This window comes from Larus michahellis, chromosome 21 (genome assembly GCF_964199755.1).
Source record: "Larus michahellis chromosome 21, bLarMic1.1, whole genome shotgun sequence".
Taxonomy (NCBI): Eukaryota; Metazoa; Chordata; class Aves; order Charadriiformes; family Laridae; genus Larus; species Larus michahellis.
Window position 1 is genome coordinate 3,783,715 of NC_133916.1, and position 21,630 is coordinate 3,805,344.

The 21,630-nt window shown below is 53.5% G+C and overlaps 2 protein-coding genes across 2 annotated transcripts in view; one reads left to right on the forward strand and one right to left on the reverse strand.

Annotated features, from left to right (window-relative positions):
- The first annotated feature begins 384 nt into the window (after nucleotides 1-384).
- UQCC2 (ubiquinol-cytochrome c reductase complex assembly factor 2) lies at nucleotides 385-4,088 on the forward strand. Its single transcript, XM_074564578.1, has 4 exons — nucleotides 385-561; nucleotides 2,697-2,771; nucleotides 3,124-3,193; nucleotides 3,910-4,088. The coding sequence occupies exons 1-4, from the start codon at nucleotides 424-426 to the stop codon at nucleotides 4,002-4,004; spliced, it is 378 nt and encodes a 125-aa protein (XP_074420679.1). The 5' UTR covers nucleotides 385-423; the 3' UTR covers nucleotides 4,005-4,088.
- A 1,044-nt stretch (nucleotides 4,089-5,132) lies between these two features.
- ITPR3 (inositol 1,4,5-trisphosphate receptor type 3) overlaps nucleotides 5,133-21,630 on the reverse strand; it is a 43,228-nt gene continuing 26,730 nt past the window's right edge. The window contains exons 28-58 of the mRNA XM_074564569.1: nucleotides 21,435-21,560; nucleotides 21,179-21,301; nucleotides 20,806-21,006; nucleotides 20,204-20,455; nucleotides 19,980-20,105; nucleotides 19,540-19,665; nucleotides 19,300-19,420; nucleotides 18,358-18,542; nucleotides 18,073-18,221; nucleotides 17,784-17,892; nucleotides 17,535-17,625; nucleotides 17,034-17,203; nucleotides 16,171-16,345; nucleotides 15,904-16,088; nucleotides 15,349-15,549; nucleotides 14,799-14,909; nucleotides 14,378-14,473; nucleotides 14,014-14,115; nucleotides 13,685-13,771; nucleotides 12,899-13,009; nucleotides 12,243-12,435; nucleotides 11,137-11,262; nucleotides 10,450-10,622; nucleotides 10,172-10,336; nucleotides 9,473-9,665; nucleotides 8,889-8,984; nucleotides 8,348-8,472; nucleotides 7,908-8,073; nucleotides 7,052-7,212; nucleotides 6,368-6,529; nucleotides 5,133-6,015 (exon numbers count right to left, since the gene is read on the reverse strand). Of these exons, the coding sequence (XP_074420670.1) occupies nucleotides 5,947-6,015; nucleotides 6,368-6,529; nucleotides 7,052-7,212; nucleotides 7,908-8,073; nucleotides 8,348-8,472; nucleotides 8,889-8,984; nucleotides 9,473-9,665; nucleotides 10,172-10,336; nucleotides 10,450-10,622; nucleotides 11,137-11,262; nucleotides 12,243-12,435; nucleotides 12,899-13,009; nucleotides 13,685-13,771; nucleotides 14,014-14,115; nucleotides 14,378-14,473; nucleotides 14,799-14,909; nucleotides 15,349-15,549; nucleotides 15,904-16,088; nucleotides 16,171-16,345; nucleotides 17,034-17,203; nucleotides 17,535-17,625; nucleotides 17,784-17,892; nucleotides 18,073-18,221; nucleotides 18,358-18,542; nucleotides 19,300-19,420; nucleotides 19,540-19,665; nucleotides 19,980-20,105; nucleotides 20,204-20,455; nucleotides 20,806-21,006; nucleotides 21,179-21,301; nucleotides 21,435-21,560 (4,476 nt within the window). The 3' untranslated portion in view covers nucleotides 5,133-5,946. The remainder of the gene's footprint in view (nucleotides 6,016-6,367; nucleotides 6,530-7,051; nucleotides 7,213-7,907; nucleotides 8,074-8,347; nucleotides 8,473-8,888; nucleotides 8,985-9,472; nucleotides 9,666-10,171; nucleotides 10,337-10,449; nucleotides 10,623-11,136; nucleotides 11,263-12,242; nucleotides 12,436-12,898; nucleotides 13,010-13,684; nucleotides 13,772-14,013; nucleotides 14,116-14,377; nucleotides 14,474-14,798; nucleotides 14,910-15,348; nucleotides 15,550-15,903; nucleotides 16,089-16,170; nucleotides 16,346-17,033; nucleotides 17,204-17,534; nucleotides 17,626-17,783; nucleotides 17,893-18,072; nucleotides 18,222-18,357; nucleotides 18,543-19,299; nucleotides 19,421-19,539; nucleotides 19,666-19,979; nucleotides 20,106-20,203; nucleotides 20,456-20,805; nucleotides 21,007-21,178; nucleotides 21,302-21,434; nucleotides 21,561-21,630) is intronic.

Consider the following 21,630-nt stretch of genomic DNA (forward strand, 5'->3'; position numbering starts at 1 on the left):
ACTCTCATCAGCTGTCTTTCATAAACACAGGGCAGGCCGTGAGACCACTGGGGGTGGCCCTCGCTGCTCCCCAGGCCCCGACCCCCGACATTGCAGCGGCCTGGGCCTGCGCGGGCAGCAGCGGCCTGAGGGCCCGGCCTGGAAGTTCTCCCCGGCCTGGAAGTTCTCCCCGGCCTCACCGAAAGCACTCCCGGGAACGGGTGGGAGATGGATGGGGCGGCGCCTCCGGAGCCCCCCCAGCGCTGCTTTGCGGTGCTGCCCCCCGGGAAGAACCGCTGAGGGGCTGCGCCGTCCCCCTCTCGCCCCCGCCGCCATCCCCCTCCCGCCGGGCCCGCCCCGTACTGCGCACGCGCCGCCCGGCCTGACCCCTCTCGCCTGCCGTAGGTCACGTGATCCCCCCCGTGGCCGTCGCCGCCGGCAGCGATGGCGGCCACCAGGTACCGGCGGTTCCTGAAGCTCTGCGAGGAGTGGCCGGTGGAGGAGACCAAGCGGCAGCGGGACCTGGGCGTCTTCCTGCGGCAGCGGGTGGCCCAGGCCTTCCGCGAAGGGGAGAACACGCAGGTGAGGGCGGGGAGGGGGGAAGGTGGCACCCCCGCGGCGGCCGCGGCCTGCGAGGGGTCGGGGGGGGGCGAGGCGGGGCCTGGGCCGCGCAGGCGCCTCCTCCCTCACGGTAGTTTAACGGTCGGTGTGAGGAGGCTGTGGCGGTTTTTGGGCGTAAACCCTGGGATCTTGGTGCTGACGCGGGGGTTTTTTTTCGGCGCTTTCGCGGTTACGGTTGAGAAGGTTGTGCCTGGGTGGCTCCGCTGTGAAACGGGCCTCCCTCGGGTCTCCTCAGGGCCCCCCGCAGCCTCCCTCCGTTCTCCTCGGGGCCCAGGACAGGCCTTTAAAACACAGGCCCCAGCAGCCATGCTGTGTTTCTCGCACAGGACAAGCTGCGGTGTATGCCACGTTCTTCCACCATTTACACTGCGTGCTTTGGGGAGCGCTATTCCCGTGATTATGGAAGTGGGATACAAAGCACTGTGAATTTGTCAACAGCGTGCTGGAATCCAGTTAGTTAGTGTCTTTTGCTTACCGTGATGGTAGGATGATAGTGCAATGCAGTCTGTAGTGCATGTGCATTGTTAGGGTGTAGCGATTATAAAATTGGATTCCAGCTGCAGTTGTAATTGTGTTGGAGTTCAGGCTTTGGTGCTGAAATAAATCAAAGAAGCTAATGCTTGACTTGGGCTGCAGACCTTTACAGGCTTGGAGGTGGTGCTGTGGAATGGAAATGTACCCTTTCTTAGCATAAAAACACTGTTCCAGATATGCATTTTCTACTTCAAGGGGCCATTATAGGCACCTAATTCTATATTGGTCACTGGAATAGTCTGCAGCAGACATTTCGGAAAGTGCTTATTGCTTTTTTATATGCTTAGGACAGCTGAATTTGCTGCACCAATTGGCTGCAAGACCCCAAAGCTGCCACTCATCTTGAAATCTAAATTGATGCCTGCAGCACTGATGTCAATTTGTATGTATAAAGGCTTCATACGGCAAAGGGAAATGTACTGGCAGACAGCAGAAGGAATGTGAGAAAAGAACTAGAACCATAAAGGATACTTTATCAGTCTAATGTCTGTTTTATTCATGTGGAATAAGACTTGCTGATTTTATGGGGGGAAGATACTGTTTCTGCTACCCATTTAATAGCTATTTCTGCTATCACTACTAAAACACTAGCGGGGTCATTTGAAATGTGACTGCAGGATGTGTTAAGCTGAAGATCACCTGCAGTGTGATGGTGCTTACTCTTGACAGTCTGTCTGTCCCTATATCCTCTCTCCTGCAGCAGCCATTTCCTACTGAATAAGCAGAGCTTTTCCTTAGTTTTCCTAGTTTGCACAGAGGAGGCTGAACCTGTGCCAATGTCCCAAGGACAGATAAGCTGTGTCATTTTATCCTGACGTGTTTCTGTTGATACTATTCTTATCTGTGTATCCATTTTAATCATTTATGTTTGATGTCATCGAGCAGCAATGCAGAGTTCTGGTCAAGTTGGCCCCCATTGTAAAATAGAAAAACAAGATGACGTGCCATCACGCTGCTAAATAGATGTCCCTGCAAGGCAGATGCACCTGTCTGAGGCACCTAGCAGAGGTTTAGGTATTAGCAAAATCTTTCCAACTTACTCGACCAAAATAGAAATCCATTTACCCTTCACAAGCTGTTCAGTGTCTTTCATGTTGCTTTTGCCTAACCAATTATAAACTATTTTTAGCCAGCACCGGGATTTTCTAAATTCCGTCCTAGTGCATGATCCTATTTGATGCTTTAGAATAAAACAGGCAGCAAAACTGGCCTGTGAGCAAGAAGTCTCACAGATTTCACAGCAGTGGCCAATAAATGTGAGAAGAAAACTGTCCAGCAATGATCTCATTAACTGTGTATTCACAGTTGATCTGTCAAATCTTTTCAAGCAGAGTTTAAGGTCCATTCTGGAAATCACATGCCTTGTTATTCTTGTAGGGCAAAGTGGTGAGAAGTGGAGGGGAAAGAAATTGATCCGCATTCTGGAGCAGCATATTAGGGGTCACCAGCATCCTTCATTGCACTGAGAAGTCACCTAAGCTGCTCCCTGACTGTCCTTCTCACTAGCCTTGAAATAAGGTGGTCTCATTTAAGGCTTGTGTGCTACTTTTATCCATTTCCAGATCGCTGACCCGGAGACCTGTGACCGAATGTATGAGAGCTTAGTCAGAATCCACACCAACTACTACAAAAACAAGGTGAGCTTGGGCATTAGCCATCACCCCTCTTTTAGGGGGTGAGTCACCATCTACTGCAGTTGGGTGCCTCGTCCCAGCAGGGTTTCTGGGAACGTCTAACGGACAAACGAGCAGTGAGGTGGATGCAGCACTACCTGGTGCCTTTGGTCACTCTGGGGAAGCTGCAGACACCTTGGCCTCTGGGACATGTCTGAACAATGCAGATGATAGTTCTTGGTATGAGTGAACAAAATTTTTAGAGTTTGACTGAAAATAAGCTCACGGTATGGTGACGTTTTTACCTTCTTTAATGCACTACAAGTAACATCTTTTTCTCTCTCTCCTTCTCTCACCTACTTGGTCATTTATGAAGTATCCACGCCTGAAAGACACAAGCTTCACCGGAGTGACAGTAGAAGATTGCAAGATGATACTAGCAACAGGTACTAATACTGTGCTTGATTTCAGAATAAGTCAGAGCAGGAGATAAAGTACGTTCTCGTCTTTGTGGTCTTTCTGCAACATTTCTACTAAACACCAGTGACTAAAGGACAGAATGGTACTGCCAAGACAGTGTATTAGGGTGTTTAATGAGGAGCACAGGAATAATCGAGGAGTTCTTCACTAATCTATCAGGGCGAAAAGTCGATTGTATTTTGCACTGGGCAGGAACAGCAGAGGGTTTGCAAGGGCTCTTTGAGATCAGATAGTAGGAGCTATGTGAAAGGAATGCATGTTTGCTGCATCACTCGAAAAAATCTCAGCTTCTGTTTCACCACAGTCAAATTCCCTTTAGTGTTTCTCCTTTTGTATTAGACTTTGAGAGAAAAGAGGGTACCATGATAGAGAAATACTCTCAGCCAGATCATTTATTAAGTGCCATGTAGGAAGCTAGTGCAGTTTGTTCTGCTCCAGTTCCTAACTTTGATTGCAGTGCGTGGAAACTGAATATTAGTTGTTAGCGATAAGGGACTCCCCGCACAATTGATTGGAAGGGAAAACAAACTGGCCTCAGGCCCTGAAATAGAAATTCATTAAGATGTGAAGTCAAAAAAGGAAAATATATGTAAGGCAAAGCTTTTATAAGAGGGCTTTCATTCCTTTGCTTTTCTGCTTTTCTTCCTCTTTCCCCATCTCTCTCTCTCTCCTTCTTTTGCAGACATTCTGAAACAGATGGAAGACATGAAAAAAGGGACATGGAAAAAACTGCGAGAAAAGTTTTATGCCAAGAAACCTGAGGAGGACTCAAAGTGATAGGCTAACTCCCAGATTCTCCACTGTATATATTCCTAAAGCACTGTATGTTGCCATGATGAATAAAACCATTTATTCCTCTTAGCAACAGCATTTTTGTTCAGACCTGCACCTTACACCCTTCATTTTTAGTGCCCCCTCTTTTTTTCATGCAAATCTAGGACATAACACACCTGTGCTGAAATCAGTGTAGTGTAGAGGAAAGAACTTTGTGGTGTTAGACCAGATCCTTTGTGGTATGAAAAACGGAACAACCAGGAGATGCACAGAGCAAGTGGGTGCAACCACGTTAGCTTTAAATTTGCTTGTGACGATAACAACGGTGATGATGTGAAAACGTAGCTATGCTTGTGTTTCTGTCTGTTGGCACTGGTAACGCTGAAATTGAGGGGGGGATAATTTTAATTGTCACATTTATTTTCCTTTTGAGAAGACACAGGAGAGGACTGAGGGTGACTGTTTACCGTGGTGGCAGTGGAGCAGTGTAAGAGTTTAACTGAGATTTCAATCAAGTGCTGCAGCGGTGTGTTGCTGGTTGAGCTACCTATATGCACATTTCCCTCAGCGGGAAGAGACGGTTCCGTATGGCTTGCTGCGTATCTGAGGGACAAAGATAGGTTGGTATATAGGGCCATAAGCAAATTTCAGGTATGATTAGTCCATTGCTGTGGCCTATTTTTATTCCTTTTTAAAGCTTTAATGCTTGCATCAGTGTCTATTCTGGGGAGGCAGAGGACCGTAGTTGGGGTGGCTACAGCACTGCTTGGCTTGGGAAGGATGAGTGTCTAGAGCACAGCTATGCCAGGACGCTGCTTGGCTCCCGGCAGCACCAACAGCTGCTCCTTTTTATGTATTTGAACAGTGTTTTCCTGGCACGTAGCGAAAGAATTTGAAACTTTGCAGCAGGCTCTAATCCAAACCTTCAGAAAACAAGGCTGGTGTTCAAGGTAGTTTTCATGGTAGCGTTTTTCTTCAACTCCTGACTGGAGCATCGTACTATATTTTAATGTTTAGCAGCTGGAGCAGTGAGCATTGGGTTGTGGAGCACCTTGGGTCTTTGGATTGTTCAGTATTTCTATTTGTAACAACCCCATTACATACCGGAGTACACAGGAACGGCACTTTCTTTACCATGTTTAAGTTTTTATTGTAACATGATTTTGTATTTAATTTAGTTAAGGCAATTTACATTTTAGTTCTTAAGTAACAACAATAACAAAAAAAAATTAATAATAAAACATTACACCAGAGATGAAACTAAAACACAGGACACCCCTTCACAGTGAACTCCTGTAAACCTGCAGTCTCCTACTCCTACTGCCCTGATATCCTTGGTCCACAGAAGGCAAAAGACTAGTTCACACTAGTACAAGCTTGGATACTCATCCTCGTCTGTTGAGTTAAATTAACAAATCCACCTCCTTGAGTTTAGCTCCTCTTTCCTGCACCACAGTGATGAACGGAATTCTTTCAATGGAGAAGGATCAGCATGGGGCAGGTACGGTAAATACGATGGCTGGTTTGCAAAGATCCACATGTACTAGTGCCACTCTTGGAATAAGTTAAATACTGCAGCCCTACAGCTAGTTACACTACACCTGAGGCCACCAGAATGTAGTGCATGGAGATAAAGATACAACCCTCCACATTTGCAAAATAAAGAGTTATTGCAATGAGGAATAGAAGTCCTGTATAATTTATCTTCCTACAAGGGCGTTAGAGTAACGTGTGGGTCCAGGTATCGTGAGGAATCCTGGCCAGTCCCTGGTTCCGGAATTGCTTACAAGCGCTCTAGGGAAAATGTTGACTGTGAAGCTCTTCCGCGTGGTCTGTCTTTTCTCTGACAGTGACGTCCATGCGTGGAACCCAGGAATAAGCAGCCTCGTTAGCTGACACATATGTGTAGTCCCTCGGTGGGTGAAGCCGATGCTTCTTCTCCATCTTAGTGGTTCATGGTGTTCTGGACATCCACAAACCCCATCCTTTGTCTGCGCTTCCGTTGCTCTGTCATCTAGAGTTCAAACAAGGCCACGAGTGAGGTAGGAAACCAGGTCGCCTTTAAATTCACTAACATGCTCCCCACCGGTGTCTGACTGACCAGCCTGCTTTTAGCATCTGCCAGAAAACCCTGCGAGGTTGACTCTAGCTGATGAGGAAGTAAAGCATCGAAAAGCACTTGGCCCAAGCGGCCCAGACCCCCCAAAAAGAGCTGCAGGAGCCCTTTGCTTCGTGTCTGAAGTTGTGCTGGCCTGGGCTGGTTCTGCCTCCTGTTCCTTGGAACAGGTGTCTATTTTGGAAAGGACAGCGGGTTTCTATAGTCAGGTGTTCCTCAAGTGTTCCTATTTTTAAAAAATGTTAAGTACCTGTTCCTTCAGCTCATTCAGCTGGGAGGTGAGATGCGACACCAGCTTCATCGTGGTGTTGAGCTTGTCTTGAAGATTGCGGATCTCATTCTGCTCCCCTTCCCCTTCATTGCTGACCAGCGACATGGCTCGCATCCGGGGGAACCAGTCAAGGTTCTTATTCTGGAAAGGCGACCATGGAAAATGGGAGTTGGAGAGGGGGTGAGGAGGAGGGAAGAGACTGGTAGGATTTAACAGGACACCTGCCGCTGCTTAGGGATTAAAGAAAGTCTCAAAGGCTCGTTTTGTCTGTATATTTGCGAGTTTTCAACAAATAGTCCATTTCCAGCTTTTTTTTCCTTACAGCCTTCTGGGCTCAAGTTCAGAAGTTTTTCTTTTCTAAGTTTCCTTTCCCTCCCTTCTTGCCTTGAAATCACTTGAAGTAAGTCCCACTCTCTACTCTTGGTTCTGCCCTTGGTTCAAACGCGCAGCACAAAACACCCAACAGACAACGTGCTGCTGGCTGAGACGGCGCAGTGGAAATAACCAGCTAAGAACGAACTAAGGCACAACAACGTTACTAAATATTTTCCAAAAGCTCCTTCTCAAAACTGGTTTTTTCTTTGGCGAGCCCCTTGTTCTCAGCTATTTCCCCGGGGCAGGCAGGTTGCAAGAGTGGAAGAGCTTCCCCGAGAGGACGCGTACCTTTATCATCTGCGCCACGTAACTCTCCGGCCCTGTGTAGTCTGTCTTGTTCTTCACTCGCACCAGCACTATGAAGTACAAGTAGTTCCACATGTTGTGCTCGTATTTAATATGCTCTTCAAAGGACACCGTCTTGTTGTCAAACTTGTCCCTTTCGAGTCCTGGGAAAGGCAGCGGAGAGCGGAGAAGGTGGAGGGAGGAGGCGAGGAGAAGGGAAGGAGCGAGCAAGCAAACACATGTGAAAGGAAGTACAGATAATTGCATCCCCTCCCAGGTGTGACTTTCAAAAAGTGCTTGTAATAATTAGTTGGCATTTAGCACACAACAAGCATCCCGAACAGGGGGAAAATAACCCAGTTGTGTGTTCAGGAGGCTTCTATTTGAAGAACTACTAGCTCTGCTCCCTGCCTATGTATCTAAAAGCATAAAATGCACCCAGTGGACCTTTTAAGAAAAAAGCAGTTAGGTTTATCGGGTTTTTCCTTTTTTTTTTTTGTGGTGGTTTTTTTTTTTTTTTGGTTGCTTTCCGATGACTGAAAGCATTCCAGAACATTTTCTGTAGTTTATTTCATTAGTAATATGGTGCTTTTTTTTCCCCCCCCTCCCCAAGAACTCCACGGTGTGGCGTTCAGCGTAACGCCTCATTAGCGGAAAGCCAGGACCAATACAGATAATTTCCCCTCTCGGTTTGGGTCCTTGGTTAAGCCTCCTCACACTGCAGTGACCCATCAGTGAACAGATTTAAGTTTTTGCTGTGAACCAAATGAAAAGCAGAAACCAGCTGAAACCCCTCTCCCCCCCCTCAACCTAAAAAAGCTTTGGGGCAATTCCTCGACAGCGAGGTCCCAGCGCTCACCACAGATGAAACACGTCGTCTTCAGTATCTCTTCTTTCTTTTGCTTCTCGCTTCTCAGATCAGCAAAGGTGTCAATAATGACCCCAAAGATGAGGTTCAGGACGATAATGATGACAATGAAGAAGAAGAGGAGGTCGTAGACAACCCGGGCGGGAAACAAGGACTCCTGTAATGGATGGAAGGGATAAACGTGGGTCTCTTGCACACCTCTCCCCCAGCCACGCTACCCGTGCTGCCTCGTTACACGGGCCATGGCTGAGGGGCCCAGGTGAGGAGGAATAAAGGGTGTGATTGGGAAAGCGAGGAGAAAAGCACTGGGGGAGAGTGTGGGGGATAGAGCTGGAAGTGTCACAGTCTCCAGGGAGGGAGGGCAGCTGCGCAGCGGTAAACGCAGCGGGACTTGGCAGAAGAAAGGGGTCCCGCATGCTGCCCAAACTCACATCCTTCGACGGCTTCCGCAGAATGTCACCCACGCCCCCTCCGTTCCTCAGGCCGTGGTTCAGGACAGTGACGATGCACATGAGCAGCGTGTCGCAGGCGCGCTCCCACTGGTCAGCCTCTGTTTCTAGAGGGAAATAAAAGCGAAAACCCAGAGCATAGACAGGGCAGAAGTACCAGGGCATTCCAAAGAACCTAGAGCTGCGGGGATGACTCCTGCTGCAGTGGCAAATCCCCTGGGAGCAGATGCTCTTTGTGCATCTCCCAACCAGCAACTTCCCAGCAGCTCCTCCAGCTTGATTCCTGCTGTGGAGGTGTTTGGCTGAGCTCTCCCTGAAGCTCCCGCTTCCTTTATGACTAAACTGAATCTACTTCAACATATTTTTTATGCCATGGTCAGTGCAAAATTTGCAGGCCTCTTGCCAGAAAGTGAGTTGTTTGTTTCCAGCTTTGAAAAGCTAGGATTTTTCTGAGCTCGCTGACAAACCAGGCAGCCAACCGACTCTGCTGCTCCCAGTCAACCTTTCTAATGAGCTCACTTACCTTCCAAGGCAGTGGGCACAGCAGAGCAGCTAATTTTGTCACTGCTGCATGACTCCATGAAGGTCTCCATGTTCCTTTGCATCCCCAAGGGGTCATCTGCAAGTAAAAGAGACCGCAGCCATGCCAGAGCATCAGCTGGCTTTAGTAAAGCTCTTCATTGCTGTCGCGGGTGCTTTTCAACTGCCTCTTCTTGTAGCTTTCAAGCTTCTTGAGAAAAAGTTTCTTTCTTCTCCTAGCTTTTTCTAGGCTTTGAAGCTTTTGCTCGAGTTTCAGTTAAGACTCTACAGTGCTAAAACTTCATTTGCCGCTCTCCACCCCCTGCCATCACTCCTAGCCCCAAAACCCTGCTCCCTGCAGCACGAGGTCCTTAAGTCGGCACAGGCAGCTGTCTTCTCTGCTAACCCCAACACCAGTGCCACCAGGAGTTTGTGCCACGGGTGTAAAACCCATGATGCACACAGAGACACACGGGTGGTTTTGCAGCCGGGGCTCATGCACTGGTCCAGCTGCATAAGGGGACCCAGCTCTGCCTGGCCCCTCTCTAGCCCGAGAACTGCAGCCAACGAGGGCAAGGACTGACCAACCTTTGGCTTTGCTGTCCGGCAGCCGGTCCACCTCCAGGATGAAGTCATCCTTCAGGAACAGGAAGCCCACGATGGAGAAGAGGTAGACGAGGATGAGAGCCAGGAGGGCTGTCAGCAGGATGGAGCGCCCGTTCCGCGTCACGCTTTTGATGACATTGAACAAGGTCTCCTCACGGTAGATCAAGTCAAAGAGCTGAAAGGACACAGGAGCAAAGAAATGCTGGGGGGGCAGGGGGGGAGTGCTTTTCTTGACAATGCCTGGCCTACCTATATCCCCTTTTATCCCGAGATCTTGGATCACTCAGCAGACCTTGACTAACTTTCACATAAAGCATTTAAGTTTCCCAGCTCACTGTGGGGAAGCGGAGGAGAATGAAGTGACTTATGCACAGCAGGAGAGGCAGGAACAGGACACACGCACCCTGCCTCTGCCCTCACCAGCTCACGTTGTCTCCCAGCTGACCCAGATAAAGCACACGGTGGAGATTAGAAAGAGAGAGAGATAGCAAAAGACCAGGAGAGAGACAGTAATAGATACTGTCGGAAGGCAGAGAGATCAGCCTACGCGAAGATTAGAGCACAGCGAATTGTTCTCACTGCTGTTATCAATCAGCCCCTGGATGGTGTCACAAGAACCTTCCAGCTTCTAACAGGGCTGACAGGTTACTTCTGTGCCCCAAACATCTGCATTTATCGTACCAGGATGCTGTAGAAGAGTTCGTGCACAAAGAGTCCCAGGACGCTCGTCAGGATGTAGCCAACGTGGTAAAGAAACTCCACATCCATGATCATGGCCTTGTAGCCTCGGATGAAGGTCCCACGGTTGCCCACGAAGCTCACCACAAACACAATCTTGTTGGTCAGCTGGGGAACAACCAGAAACGGGAGGGAGTGGGGTTTGCTGCACTTTATGAATGCGGAACAGCCTCCTGTGCTACGGGATGCTATGCTGCTCTTCCAGCACACGGAGAACTTACGTTGAGAGCTCCCAGTATATTGAGAGTGAGTCCAATCCCCAGGTAATAGATGGATCGCAAGATCAGTGCCACGAGGAGCGGTCTGACACCGTAGCGCTTGGTGAACAAGGCCATGATGGAGAAGCAGATCAGAATCCAGAAGAGCAGGGAGATCAGTGGGGAATCCAGCACTCCTGGGAAGAGAAGAGCCACAGCAATTAAATGGCACGAGATGAAATCCATGCTGCCAATCGGACACCGTGCTGCTGTCCTGAAGAACTAACGTGCTGATTATCAGAGGGAAGAAAGAGAAAAATGACGCTTGACTGCAAAGACTAGTGTCGACCAAGATGGTTCTCACTGATGCATTTTTCTGACATCTTTTATCTGATATCTCAAAACCACTGTAAATGACGGAGGCTTTGCCTGACAGCAGGTCCGTGTGCTGGCACCGCTTCCCCCGTTTTACAGGCAGGGAAAGTGCAGCCCAGGGAGAAGAGACTTTTCCCTAAGAAGGAAGCAGTGGGAGGGCTGGCGACCAAAATCGTGACTCAATCCCTTCCTTTGACCAGCCGCGAGGACTTGGGGCTTTAGGAGTCAAAAGGAGACTGAGGTTGGGGAGATTACAGGTAAGGGGACCAGTTCCCCTGCATACGAGGGTCCCCTTTTTCTTCCACCTCGAGGAGCAGCAGATGCCGGGCCACTTACCCATGGAAGTGGCTTCAACGTAGGGGTAGAAGAAAGCAATGATTATGTTGATGAAGACAGCCAAGTTGAAGGAAATGCTTCCCCAGAGAGTCATTCTGCGGGAGAACCAGTACATCAGCGGCATGCCTGGGGGGAGAGGAGGCAGACACACAAACTTCAGCCAACCTGCGGCCAACCGGGGAAGGCTTTGTCCTCCCAGACACCCGAAGGGTTGGGCTCGGTACAGCTAGTGGGCCCGGAGGGACCCTTGCCTCCCACTTCCTTCAAAACATTAATAAAAGCTCCCTGCTCATCTGCTGAAATAGCAGTGCAAGTTCAGAATGTTACTGCTCACGATTCTTGGCTTCTCGGCCCTTTGACCTGCTCTGGCACCTCGGAATCAGATCGGCTCCATCCTCCTCCTCACCTTCCTCCCCACCTCCCACAGCCTCGCGTCCTTCAAAACAACAGTATCTTTGTGTTTTCAGCGCTGGTGCTGGTCCCAGAGGAGACCCAGCCAGCAATTTCCCATCCATACTAGAAACTTGTTTCCTGCCGAATTCCTAAGATAGTTTTGACTGGATCGGCAAGTGTTTTCAGAGCTGCTACACTGCCCCTTAGCTGCATCGCAGTATTTATAATGTGACTCTCTACTGAGCTCCTGTTATTTTAAGCCAGAATTTCCTTCCTGATGCAGCCCTGAAAGCACCTAAGCAGGTCTGCAGGGTGCGGAGAAATGAGTTTTATTTCCCACGTGTAGCTGCTAGACCCGGCTTAGGAGAAGGCAGCTGAAAGCAAAGGAAGAGAGGGCTTTCCAGGGGAAAACACCTGCAGGTGTAATCCCAGGGAATGGGCTGCAAGATGGATTTCAGACGGCTGAGCAACTGCACTAACGGGCATGGAGGAAATACATCCCTGGGATCGTGATGAACCTCCGCTATCTGCAAACTGCCGCGTGTGTTGTGCTCTACAGAGCAAGGGGCACAGGCTGCTCGGAGATCTCATCTCCAGGCTGCTGCCAGGAACCCTTTCAAAGCAGGGCTGCCCCCCGTTTTCACACCGGGGGCTACTGGAAGCACCCGTGCTGGCCGGGGGGAGCCCGAAGGGAAGGTCTGCCTTGCTCTTACTGCGCAGTTTCTTCTGCCATTCCATCTCGTTGTGGAGGAAGGACGACTGGTCGAAGAAATCACTGACTTTGCTGCCCTGCTCGTCCTGCTCCGTGGTGGTGAAGAGCCGGTACTTGGTCTCCTTGGTGAGGAACTCGCAGATGCCGGGCACCGGGAAGATTATCTGCTCCATGCTCCGGTCCAGGCGCACAATCTGCAGGAAGCAGGGCCAAGGGGAGGGCGCCGTCAGATCCTGCCCCTGCCAGGCTTTGGTTTCCTCTTTCCTAGACCCAGCTGTGCCTTCCCCCCTCTCCCTCCCACTCCACCGGCATCCAAACATCACGGACCACTCGTCTAACGCTACAAATGGCCCCAGCAACGGCAGCCCTGGCTCTGCTGGAGGAAAGCTGAGACTGCGCGAAGCCTTGCAAGGAGATCCGCGCTGGCGAGCGGGGACGGGGCAGCCAAAATGGTGCGAGAAAGGAAGGGTCTGGGGGGCAGCTCGTTCTCCCCATGGGCTCTGTGAACCCCTCCAGCTCTCTGCAGAGCAAACGGCCCTTCTGCTTCTTGCCAGCGTAGGGATGGGACGGCTCCTAGTGCAAAATAACCAGCCGGAGCACACGTGGGATTCACCGGCCACGCGCCTACTGGCAACCCAAGAGCTCACGAGGTCTTGCCTCAATCTGGGAGGTGTGTTTCTCATAATACGCCAGCGGATCCTCTTCTTCTTCCTGGACCGGGGCCGTCGACTTCAGCATCTGCGTCAGCTGCTTGTTGTTCAGGCTGAGCTGGGATGCGGGGAGAGGGGGAGAGGATGAGAGCGGCCTCAGCCAGGTCTAACTCTGCACTGACAACAGCATTCCTCAAAGATCTACCAAAGCTGATGAGGTTTCAGGGAAAAGCAAATGAATTAAAGCTTCCTAAAGGGTTACGAGCCCTCCCTGAGGTGACAGACACTCGATTCCCTGCAATAATTACATCCAAATGCTGCTAATCCACAAATTACAAATCAATGCGCGTAAAACCCCAGGGAAATCATATTACTGCTGAATCTCGTTTGGGATCTAAGGCACACAGGCAAGACACGACAGCAAAGGACTCAGCCCTTCCTTTTCTGAAGGCAAGGGGAGAATGTGGGTACCGGCAGGACCCCATCAGGGCCACCAGCCTGTCCCTGCGGTGAGCTGGACATCACCCTATGGCTGAGCCTTCCTTGGGGAGCCCCGCAAGTACAGCTCTCCGCAGCGTGGTTATAAAAGCTGCAGATGCGTTTGGGCTTGTAGTTTGGGCTACGAGGGCACCAATAAGCCTTTCTTTCTTTAGTCCCCCTGGGAAACACCAAAACCCATCAAATCTTAAACACCGAAACCCAGGGTGGCTCAGCAAGGGTGGGAGACTCTTTGGAGTCTTCGGTCAGGGTGGCTTGAAGGGGCTCTGCCTCCCTTCCCGAGTCCACTCCGTACCATGGACGAGATGCCCTCCTCCTCCTCCTCCTGGATTCGCTTCACCGGCTTCAGGAGCTGCTGCAGGGACTTGTTGTGTCGGGAGAGCTGGAAGAGGGACAGCGATAGCTGGGTGAGCCCCGGCTGGCGAGCAGCCACCGGCGCCCAGGGGAGCGGGATGGCAAGCCTTGGGGCGGCTTTTCACAGGAGCCAAAAGCACGTTTCCCAGCCATGCCTCCCCAGGGGGGCCAGCCTGGCTGGAGAAAATGTAAATAAATACAGAGGAAAATGTGCCCAGCACGGCACGGGGAGCCCAGCCTGGCAGGGACCCTGCTGTCACAGCTCAGTACCTGCAGCGCCAGTATATAAATGTTGTGGCCAACTTCCCGGGGGGAAACCTCGGCATTTTCACACTCCTCCTCCTGCAGATAGGCCTTCTTAATCACATCGACCTGGAAGGCAGCAGAGGGATAGTGAGCTTCTCCCCATCTCCTTGCCTCCTTTTCCTCCTCTGGCCACGAACGGCTGTGGGAAAACCGTTAAGTATGGATGCTTGTGCCGAAGACGGTGACCAGCAGTATGGAAGAAGAGACGGTTATTGGATTGCAAACAAGAAACTGCATCAGGACCCGCAGGCAGAAGAGCAATGGGCCAGGGGGAGAGGCTGGGGGCTCAGCAGGGCAAGGCTGGGGGTGTCTCACTGTCAGCCCTTACCAGTTCCTGCGGGCGGAGGCTGATGAGGATCCGCTCGGCGTTTTCGCTGTCGTGTCTGCTCTCCATGAGGGCCAAGAGGAGCTTGGAGGCATTGTCCTGGCAAGGAGAAGTCCTTGCTGAGGGGAGCAGTGCCTTGCCTCTGCCCAGGGCTTCGGAGTGGGCAGAACCTCCCTCGTGCCCGGGTCAGCTGTATCTCCCCCGTGCTAGAGGCATCTGAGCCCCACATGGTGGAGATGCACCAGCCCCGTCCCACCAAGCCCACGTGCTCCTACACTCGAGGACCTGACACGTGCACAGTCCCCGCTACAGCGGCCACCTCACCCCGCAGCACGCCCCGTGGCCATGCCGCTAAGCTGGAGCCCGCGGAGCGACGCACACACGCGTGCCCACCATCCCAGCCCGTCCCCCAGGCTCTGCCCACCTTCAGCTGCAGGACCAGGTCCATGCGGTACTTGCAGAGGGGGCTGATGTCGTTGAGGATGAGGGCTGTGATGATGTCGATCCCATTGGACTCGTGGGTCACGATGCAGCTCTGGGGGGCAGGGAGCAACGCAACGTGTTATCCCATGGATGCTGCCAGTCCCCCCCGGCTTCACCCTCCAACACAGCTCAGGTCTGAAACGGTGCCCTGCCTACAGCACTGACCCGGCCCCGTTACCCCAGGAGCCCCAAACCCCCCGTATCCCTGGAAGGGGCGCCATTTGCACCACTATATTATTCAACCCTCGTTTGCATCACCATATTATCTAGCCAAGCAGTAGCTCATAACGCGTGCAGCACCCTGTGCACCCTGGCATCCTCTGCTGCCCGCGTTCTGCTCCTCTCCACACCCTGAAACCAAAAGCTGACCCTGTCTCTGCTGCTTTCTAACTCATCCCCCGCCTCAAATCCTCCCTCGGGCATCCCTGCCCAGCGGTGAAACGCCCCAGTCCCGCCGGGAATGCCCCAGCCCTGCTGGGATCCCCACAGACCTGGTTCTCGTGACAGGGCCCCTGGCAGTACTCGGTGAGGGTCTCCAGGGTCTGGGTGATGAGGGCCACGTTGTACTCGTTGATGTAGAGGCCCAGCAGCCCCAGCCCCCCCGTGGTGCTGCCGCACATGATGTCGAGGAACTGCAGCGTCTCGCACACCAGGTTGTAGTTGGTTTTGTTGTTCTGGCACCGGAGGAAGTTCTGTCGAGCAAAGGCTGCAGTTACGGGACTGAGCGGCATCGCTCTGATGGGGGTGTCAGTCCGGATCCCCCTCCCCACGCCCCCTCCAGCTGCAGTTCGATGGAGAATTGGGCTGTAACGGACAGACCTCCAAGCGCAGCACTCAGTCCCAGGGACACAGTCGTGCTGTGAACTTCCACAGCACTAAGAAAAGTTACCCGTATGGGATGATGCGTTTACAGATGGGGAAACCGAGGCACAGAGCGACCAGCGCAATGGCTTTTTGGACCAAACTGAAGCAGAGCCCAGCCGTCCCACCCCCCCGTCCTGTGGCCTCTGCCCTGGCCCCCGTCCCTGGCAGCCCCCGTAACCAACCTGCAGGTCCCGGTTGTGGTTCTCGCAGAGCAGCTGCAGGAATCGCAGGATAGGCTCCATGATCAGGACCGTCACCCCCATTTCGTTGTTCTGACCCTGCTCCCCGGTGTCATGGCCCTTCCGAAACCCTATGGCCATTGGGTATCGGGAAGGGGTGCCAGGCATCAGGAAGGTGTCTCCTCGTCCTAGAGGGCAATCCAACCTCGTTAGCATGGGACCGTCCAACAAGACAGACGTTGGCTCTACCAAGGGGACACGGCCCCGTACCTTTGGTACCAGGGTCAGGCTCGTCTTTGTCCTCACGAGGCTTGTTCCCGATGTCACTCATGTTCACAGACACCGTAGACTTGGTCTCCTGCTGTGCCTTCTTCATCCGGTCGTGCAAAACTTTGAAGAACTTCTCAGACTTCTTGTCGCTCGTCATGAGGTTGTAAAAGGATTTCTGAGAGGAAGGAGGGGCAAGTGTCCATCATGGGGTCCAAACTGCCTGCCCCTCTGATTTGGTGACCTCCAGCACTCAAGACCTTGTCTGAGAAAACCTGGCGAGCAGGTTTATTTCCATGCTGCAACCCCGGACATCACAGTCCTCTTGGATTTACAGGGGTGGATCATCCCCTGCCGCTGTGTTTTCTTTTACTCTAAACACAGGGTTAGGGACAGAGCAAGCAGTGCTTGCAGCAGCTCCAGGCCTGGAGCCCCACTGGGTTTTGCACGTACAATTAATTTGTTGGCTTCCCTGCGAAAAAGGATTCAAGATAACCCACGAGTCATCGCCCAAGACCTGCAGCCCTGAGCCATTTTAGCAATACCCGGCAGAGGGCATCAGCATTACTCCAGAAACAACCTACGACAACCTGCCCCTGTCGCAGCACCCAGCCTTCCAGCTCCATCCAGCCACTGAGCTGGAAAACTCAAAATCAGACAGATTTCTGCAGTTCCTCCCCTGGCCAGCAAACACATGCAACCAAACAGTATCTTGGCCAAGCCTGCTACCCAGGGGCCAACCCAGGATGGAGGACTGCCCTGCAACCACGTCTTCCAAGTGCTGGGGCCATGACACCGCACCCAGCAAACTGTGGGTGCCCAATTCCCCCGGGGCTGGCGCCCACCACGCAGCCGGGGCTCAGCACCTGGATCTCGGTGTTGCCTCCATCCAACAGCCGGATGGCAAGCAGGATGCTCTCTTGGAAGATCTTCTCATTCTTGGTGTTCATGATGAGGTCAGCCACCAACTTGGTGGCCCCTTCTCGGTCCAGGCGGCACTGGACAGCAGCAATAGCGGACCAGTCCTGGTCTTGGCCTGCATGAGAGGACACGGATGGACGTGATGCTGTGGTAGTGCAGGAGAATGAGTACAGATAAACCACTGCCAGGGGCATCTCAGTCATAGAATCACAGAAGGTTTAGGTTGGAAGGGACCTTAAAGATCATGTAGTTCCAACCCCCTTGCCATGGGCAGAGACACCTCCCACTAGCCCAGTCCCATCCCTTCATCTCCCCAAATCCTTTACTCCTACGGAGGTGGGGGAATGGAGACCAGATCTGACCCCATCATGGCTCAGGAGCTGGGAACTCAAGGTGTGTGTGAGCAGCGCAGAGAGACAGGGAAGGCGCAGGAGCCGGGCACTCACCTCCCCCAGCAGCATCCACGATTTCCCCTTTGGAGCTGGACTTCTTGTTCTGCAGGTAATTGTTCAGGAGCATTTTCCGCAGCAGGTTGCCCTGCCAAGACAAATAAACGTCATGAGTCTCCCAACGCCAAGGCCAGTGCTAAAGCGGAACATGGCTGAGCACCCGTGGGCTGCAGCGGGGAGGGCACTGCCAGCCTGGGTGACAGGGGCTGCAGGGCTGGGGACGTGCCACGGGACCATGGTGCTCACCCTCTCGCCGTATCTGTTCCTCTTCACCAGCATCTGCTGGAGCGTCCTCAGCACCTTGATGCACAGCTTCTCCTCTGTTTCCATGAGGTCCTTGGTGTGTTGCACCAGCCTGGCAGAGCAGAGCCACCGTCACACGGTTGAGAGGGACAAGGGGGTGCCCCAAGAGAACAGCCCCACCGCCCCTTCGCTCTGCAGGTGCACACCAGGATGCACAACCCACAGAGGCTGAAGGTCACCAGCCCTTCTCAGCACTCCCGGCAACCCCTGGGCAATCGCAAAGCATCCTCACTTGGACAGGAAACCTCCACTCTCGCATCGCTGAAACGCCTCCGTCCCCTCCATGAAGAGCAGCTCTGGCCGGTGGAGGACATCCACCAGGACAGACAGTTCAGCCTCCACCAGTGGTTTCAAGCGATCCTCCAGGGCATTGATGATGTCCTACAAGTCACAGCACACACCTTTAGGGCCAATGCATGCCTAGGAGACACGAGCACGGGAGAGGGACCCCTGCAACGCCAGCACCTTCTTGATATCATGCATGGATCCATACTACCGCTGCTTCCCTGCCCCGTACCTGCAGCTTCTCTATGATGTTCTTGTAGTCCCACTGGTTGGGGGTGGTGGAGACACGAGGGAAGGTCCGCGTGGCCGTCTTGTAGCTGGACGTGTTCCTCTGCACGGTGCTGGTGGAGCTGCTGTTGAGCAGGGAGCTGACATGGGCATCCAGGTCCATGGGCAGCGCGATGGAGCGGCTCTTGGCTGCACGAGACAGAGCCAGAGTTGGGGACAGCCATGACCCAGCCCACCCCATCGGCTGGGTCCTACCACACTGCCTTGGGCCAGACACCCCTTCACCGCCTCTTCATTTGCAGCAGAGAAGAGTTGGGTTAAATACAAGAGGAAACTCCTCCAGACTATGTGAGGGGTGGAGTATTTCCATCCATCCCTCCCCACTGCAGCACAACATTGCCCGCAGCCCCCCCAGCCACGCGTAGGATGGAAAGAGGCACCAGCTCCAGTTTTCGGTTGGGAAAGCCCAGCGTGGAGATGTTGTAAGCACCCTGCCTCGAATTACAAAGGGAAATCCCCACCCAGCGTCTAACCACGAGCAATCCTTTCCACAGGCTGACTCAGTGCTAACAACCCTTGTCCGGAGTCAGGCAGCCACAAGCAGGCTGAGGGCAAAGTCCTGGCCAGGGAAAACCACCATAAATGCTGGCTTTGTTTCCAGGCCCTTCACCAGCAGGGAACACGCCAGGGATCTCCCAACCAAGCCCAGGCTTCGGTTATCCCCATGCCACCCTGGGGTGGGTCGTATCCGAGATGTAGCTCATAAAAAACACATCCCGGAGCCAAACCTCCCCATTCCCGGCCGGCAGCCTCTAGCCGGGGCGCCCTGCCAAGGCCCGCAGTAGGGACGGTGGCTCTCGCTCGCCGCCGGAGTGGAGGTAGCCGAGGGTGGCTGCATCCTCCTGGCCGGTGGGGGACAGAGCATCCCTCTGGCACAGCTCCTTACCGACCATGGCCAGTGTGCGGATGCAGGCTTCCACCGAGCTCTTGTGCTGCTGCTGCAGCCAGGGGCACTCCAGCAGCCTCATGGTGGACTGGAGAAGCTGCACCACAATGGTCTGGTGGGTCTGAAGGAGACAGCAGGCAGGTATGTATCAGTGCAAGGTGTGCCCAGACCTTGTTCCGGGGGGCTCGATGAGCTGCTTTCCTCCCCCAGCCATGGCCTGTCCATGCGGCACCTTATTACCTGCAGCGACGTGCTGTTCTCCGAGAAGGGGGAGCTGAAGAACGCATTGATGGTGTCCAGCACCACCGTCAGCACGTACTTCTCCAGCGTAGGGTCTGGCAGGCGTTTCTCTCGCTTCTTGCACATCTGTGAGGAGAAGGGAGGATGCTGATGGCACCAGGGCAAGGTGAGCACACATCCTGGCTGGATGCTGCTGGCACACAGCGCTGCTGGGACCTTGCTAAGCTGAAGGATGGGGCTGGTGACAGTTCCTGGGTCTACGCCAGACAGCCCTGACGGCTCCCCAGCCCCTAGCGTGGCAGCTACACAAGTCCCCATGGTGCCCATGCCCCATGTCTGGCTGCCCAGGCTTTGAAGGAGCCCCGGTGACACCAACCTGTCCCCATCCAATATGCCAGCCATTGCTGCTGTGTCCCTCCCACCCAACCCTTCCCACGCACTTGGGCCATGTCCAGGGTGAAGTTCTCGAAAAGAGTCCAGATGTGGTTGCTGGTGTAGATCTCCTTCATCTCCACCTCCGTGTCCACGTAGCAGTGGTTGACGAAGTTCACGTAGGCCATTTTCACCTGCCAGGGCCGGGGGGAAGGAGGGGGGGCAGAGGCACCATCAGGAGAAGGCAATCAGTGCAAAGCCACTGGCCCCCTCCTCACTGGGTGCCCCGTACCTCCGTGATGCAATCCTCATGTGTCACCACCCGCACCACGTCCTCCAAGGGCAGCAGAGATGTGCACTTGATCTCCGTGTAGACATTCTTGCCCTCGGCGCAGGCGGCCAGCAGGTCCACCAGTGAGATGTGGTACATCAGCGGGCTGTTCTCCTCCACCCCGTCCCTGGCCGCTGTCATCATCTCCAGAAGGGTGGCCAGTGAAGCCTTGTCATTGTAGAAAACCACCACATCGTCCCCGGCGTTGGTGAGCTGCAGGGAAGGGTCAGTGGTCACCGCTCCGAAGAACAATCGTCAGAAACCCCACAAGGCAGAGAAAGGGGTCCTCTGCAGCGGGGCGATGAGAGGCAGCAGCGGGTGAAGGATAAGAGGGCTATGCATTTACAGGGAAAATTAGGCATTTGCAGTGCAATCCAAAGATTCCATGGTTATTGGCTCTTGGACCTTGCATTAAGCTCCTGGAGATGTTTCCTACTCCAGGGAGAAGCCGGCATGGCCAGGAAGGCTCTTCCTCAAGGAAGAAGCCAACCATGCACCTCCCAGGAGCCATGCCTGCTATACCCCACACTCATGCCCCACAGGCTGTGGGGAGAGGCGCTCACCTCGGTCATGATCATGTCCTGGCACTTCTTGACGTACTTGCCCTCAGCCTTGATGATGGTGTGCAGGAAGTCGAGGTACTGCACGTGGCGGCCGTGGGTGGCCACGCAGTGGATGAAGTGCTGCGGCACCGTCTCGTTGATCTCCGAGCAGAGCTGGTAGTTGTTGAGGAAGATGTGCTGCATCGTCTCAGCCTCCAGGAGCTGCGGGACCAGGGGAGCAGAGTGAGGCTGGGGGGCTGCAAGGAGCAGCCTCCTCTTCCTCTCCTGGGGTCTCCTGCTGCCTTTTGTATCCCCTGCTCTCAGCCCCAGGAGCAGTACCGAAGTCTCTCCCTGTGCTGTTGCCTCGAACTACCCTTCAGTCCCCTCTCCTTACCCCGGGGGTCAGGAACAGGTTGAGGTGTTTGTGCAGCAGGGCCTGGTTTTCCTGGTTGCCAGCACAAAACTTCTGCAGGAACTGGTGGGTGAATTTCAGGATCTCCAGCATCTTGGCATCACCCTGAGGGAGGGTAGAGAAGAGAAACGCCCGGAGTTGGCCACCCCTCCTGTCCTGCCCATGCATGGGGGTGGTCCCCGCATCCCTGACCCCTTGCCCTGGGCACTTCAGGACTAGCCAGCTTCTGCCCACCCACCTTCTCATAAGGGATCTGCAGCAGATCCAGCATCACTTTGTGGGCATCCATGTTCTTCAGAAGCCGCTGCTGCTTCTTGCGCACTTGCTCTCCGACCCCACACATCTTATTCAGCCGCTCCAGGATCTGGGGAGAGAAGGACCATGGCAGAGGGGCACTGAGCCTGGGAGCCCATCAGGACGGCCACCAGCACTGG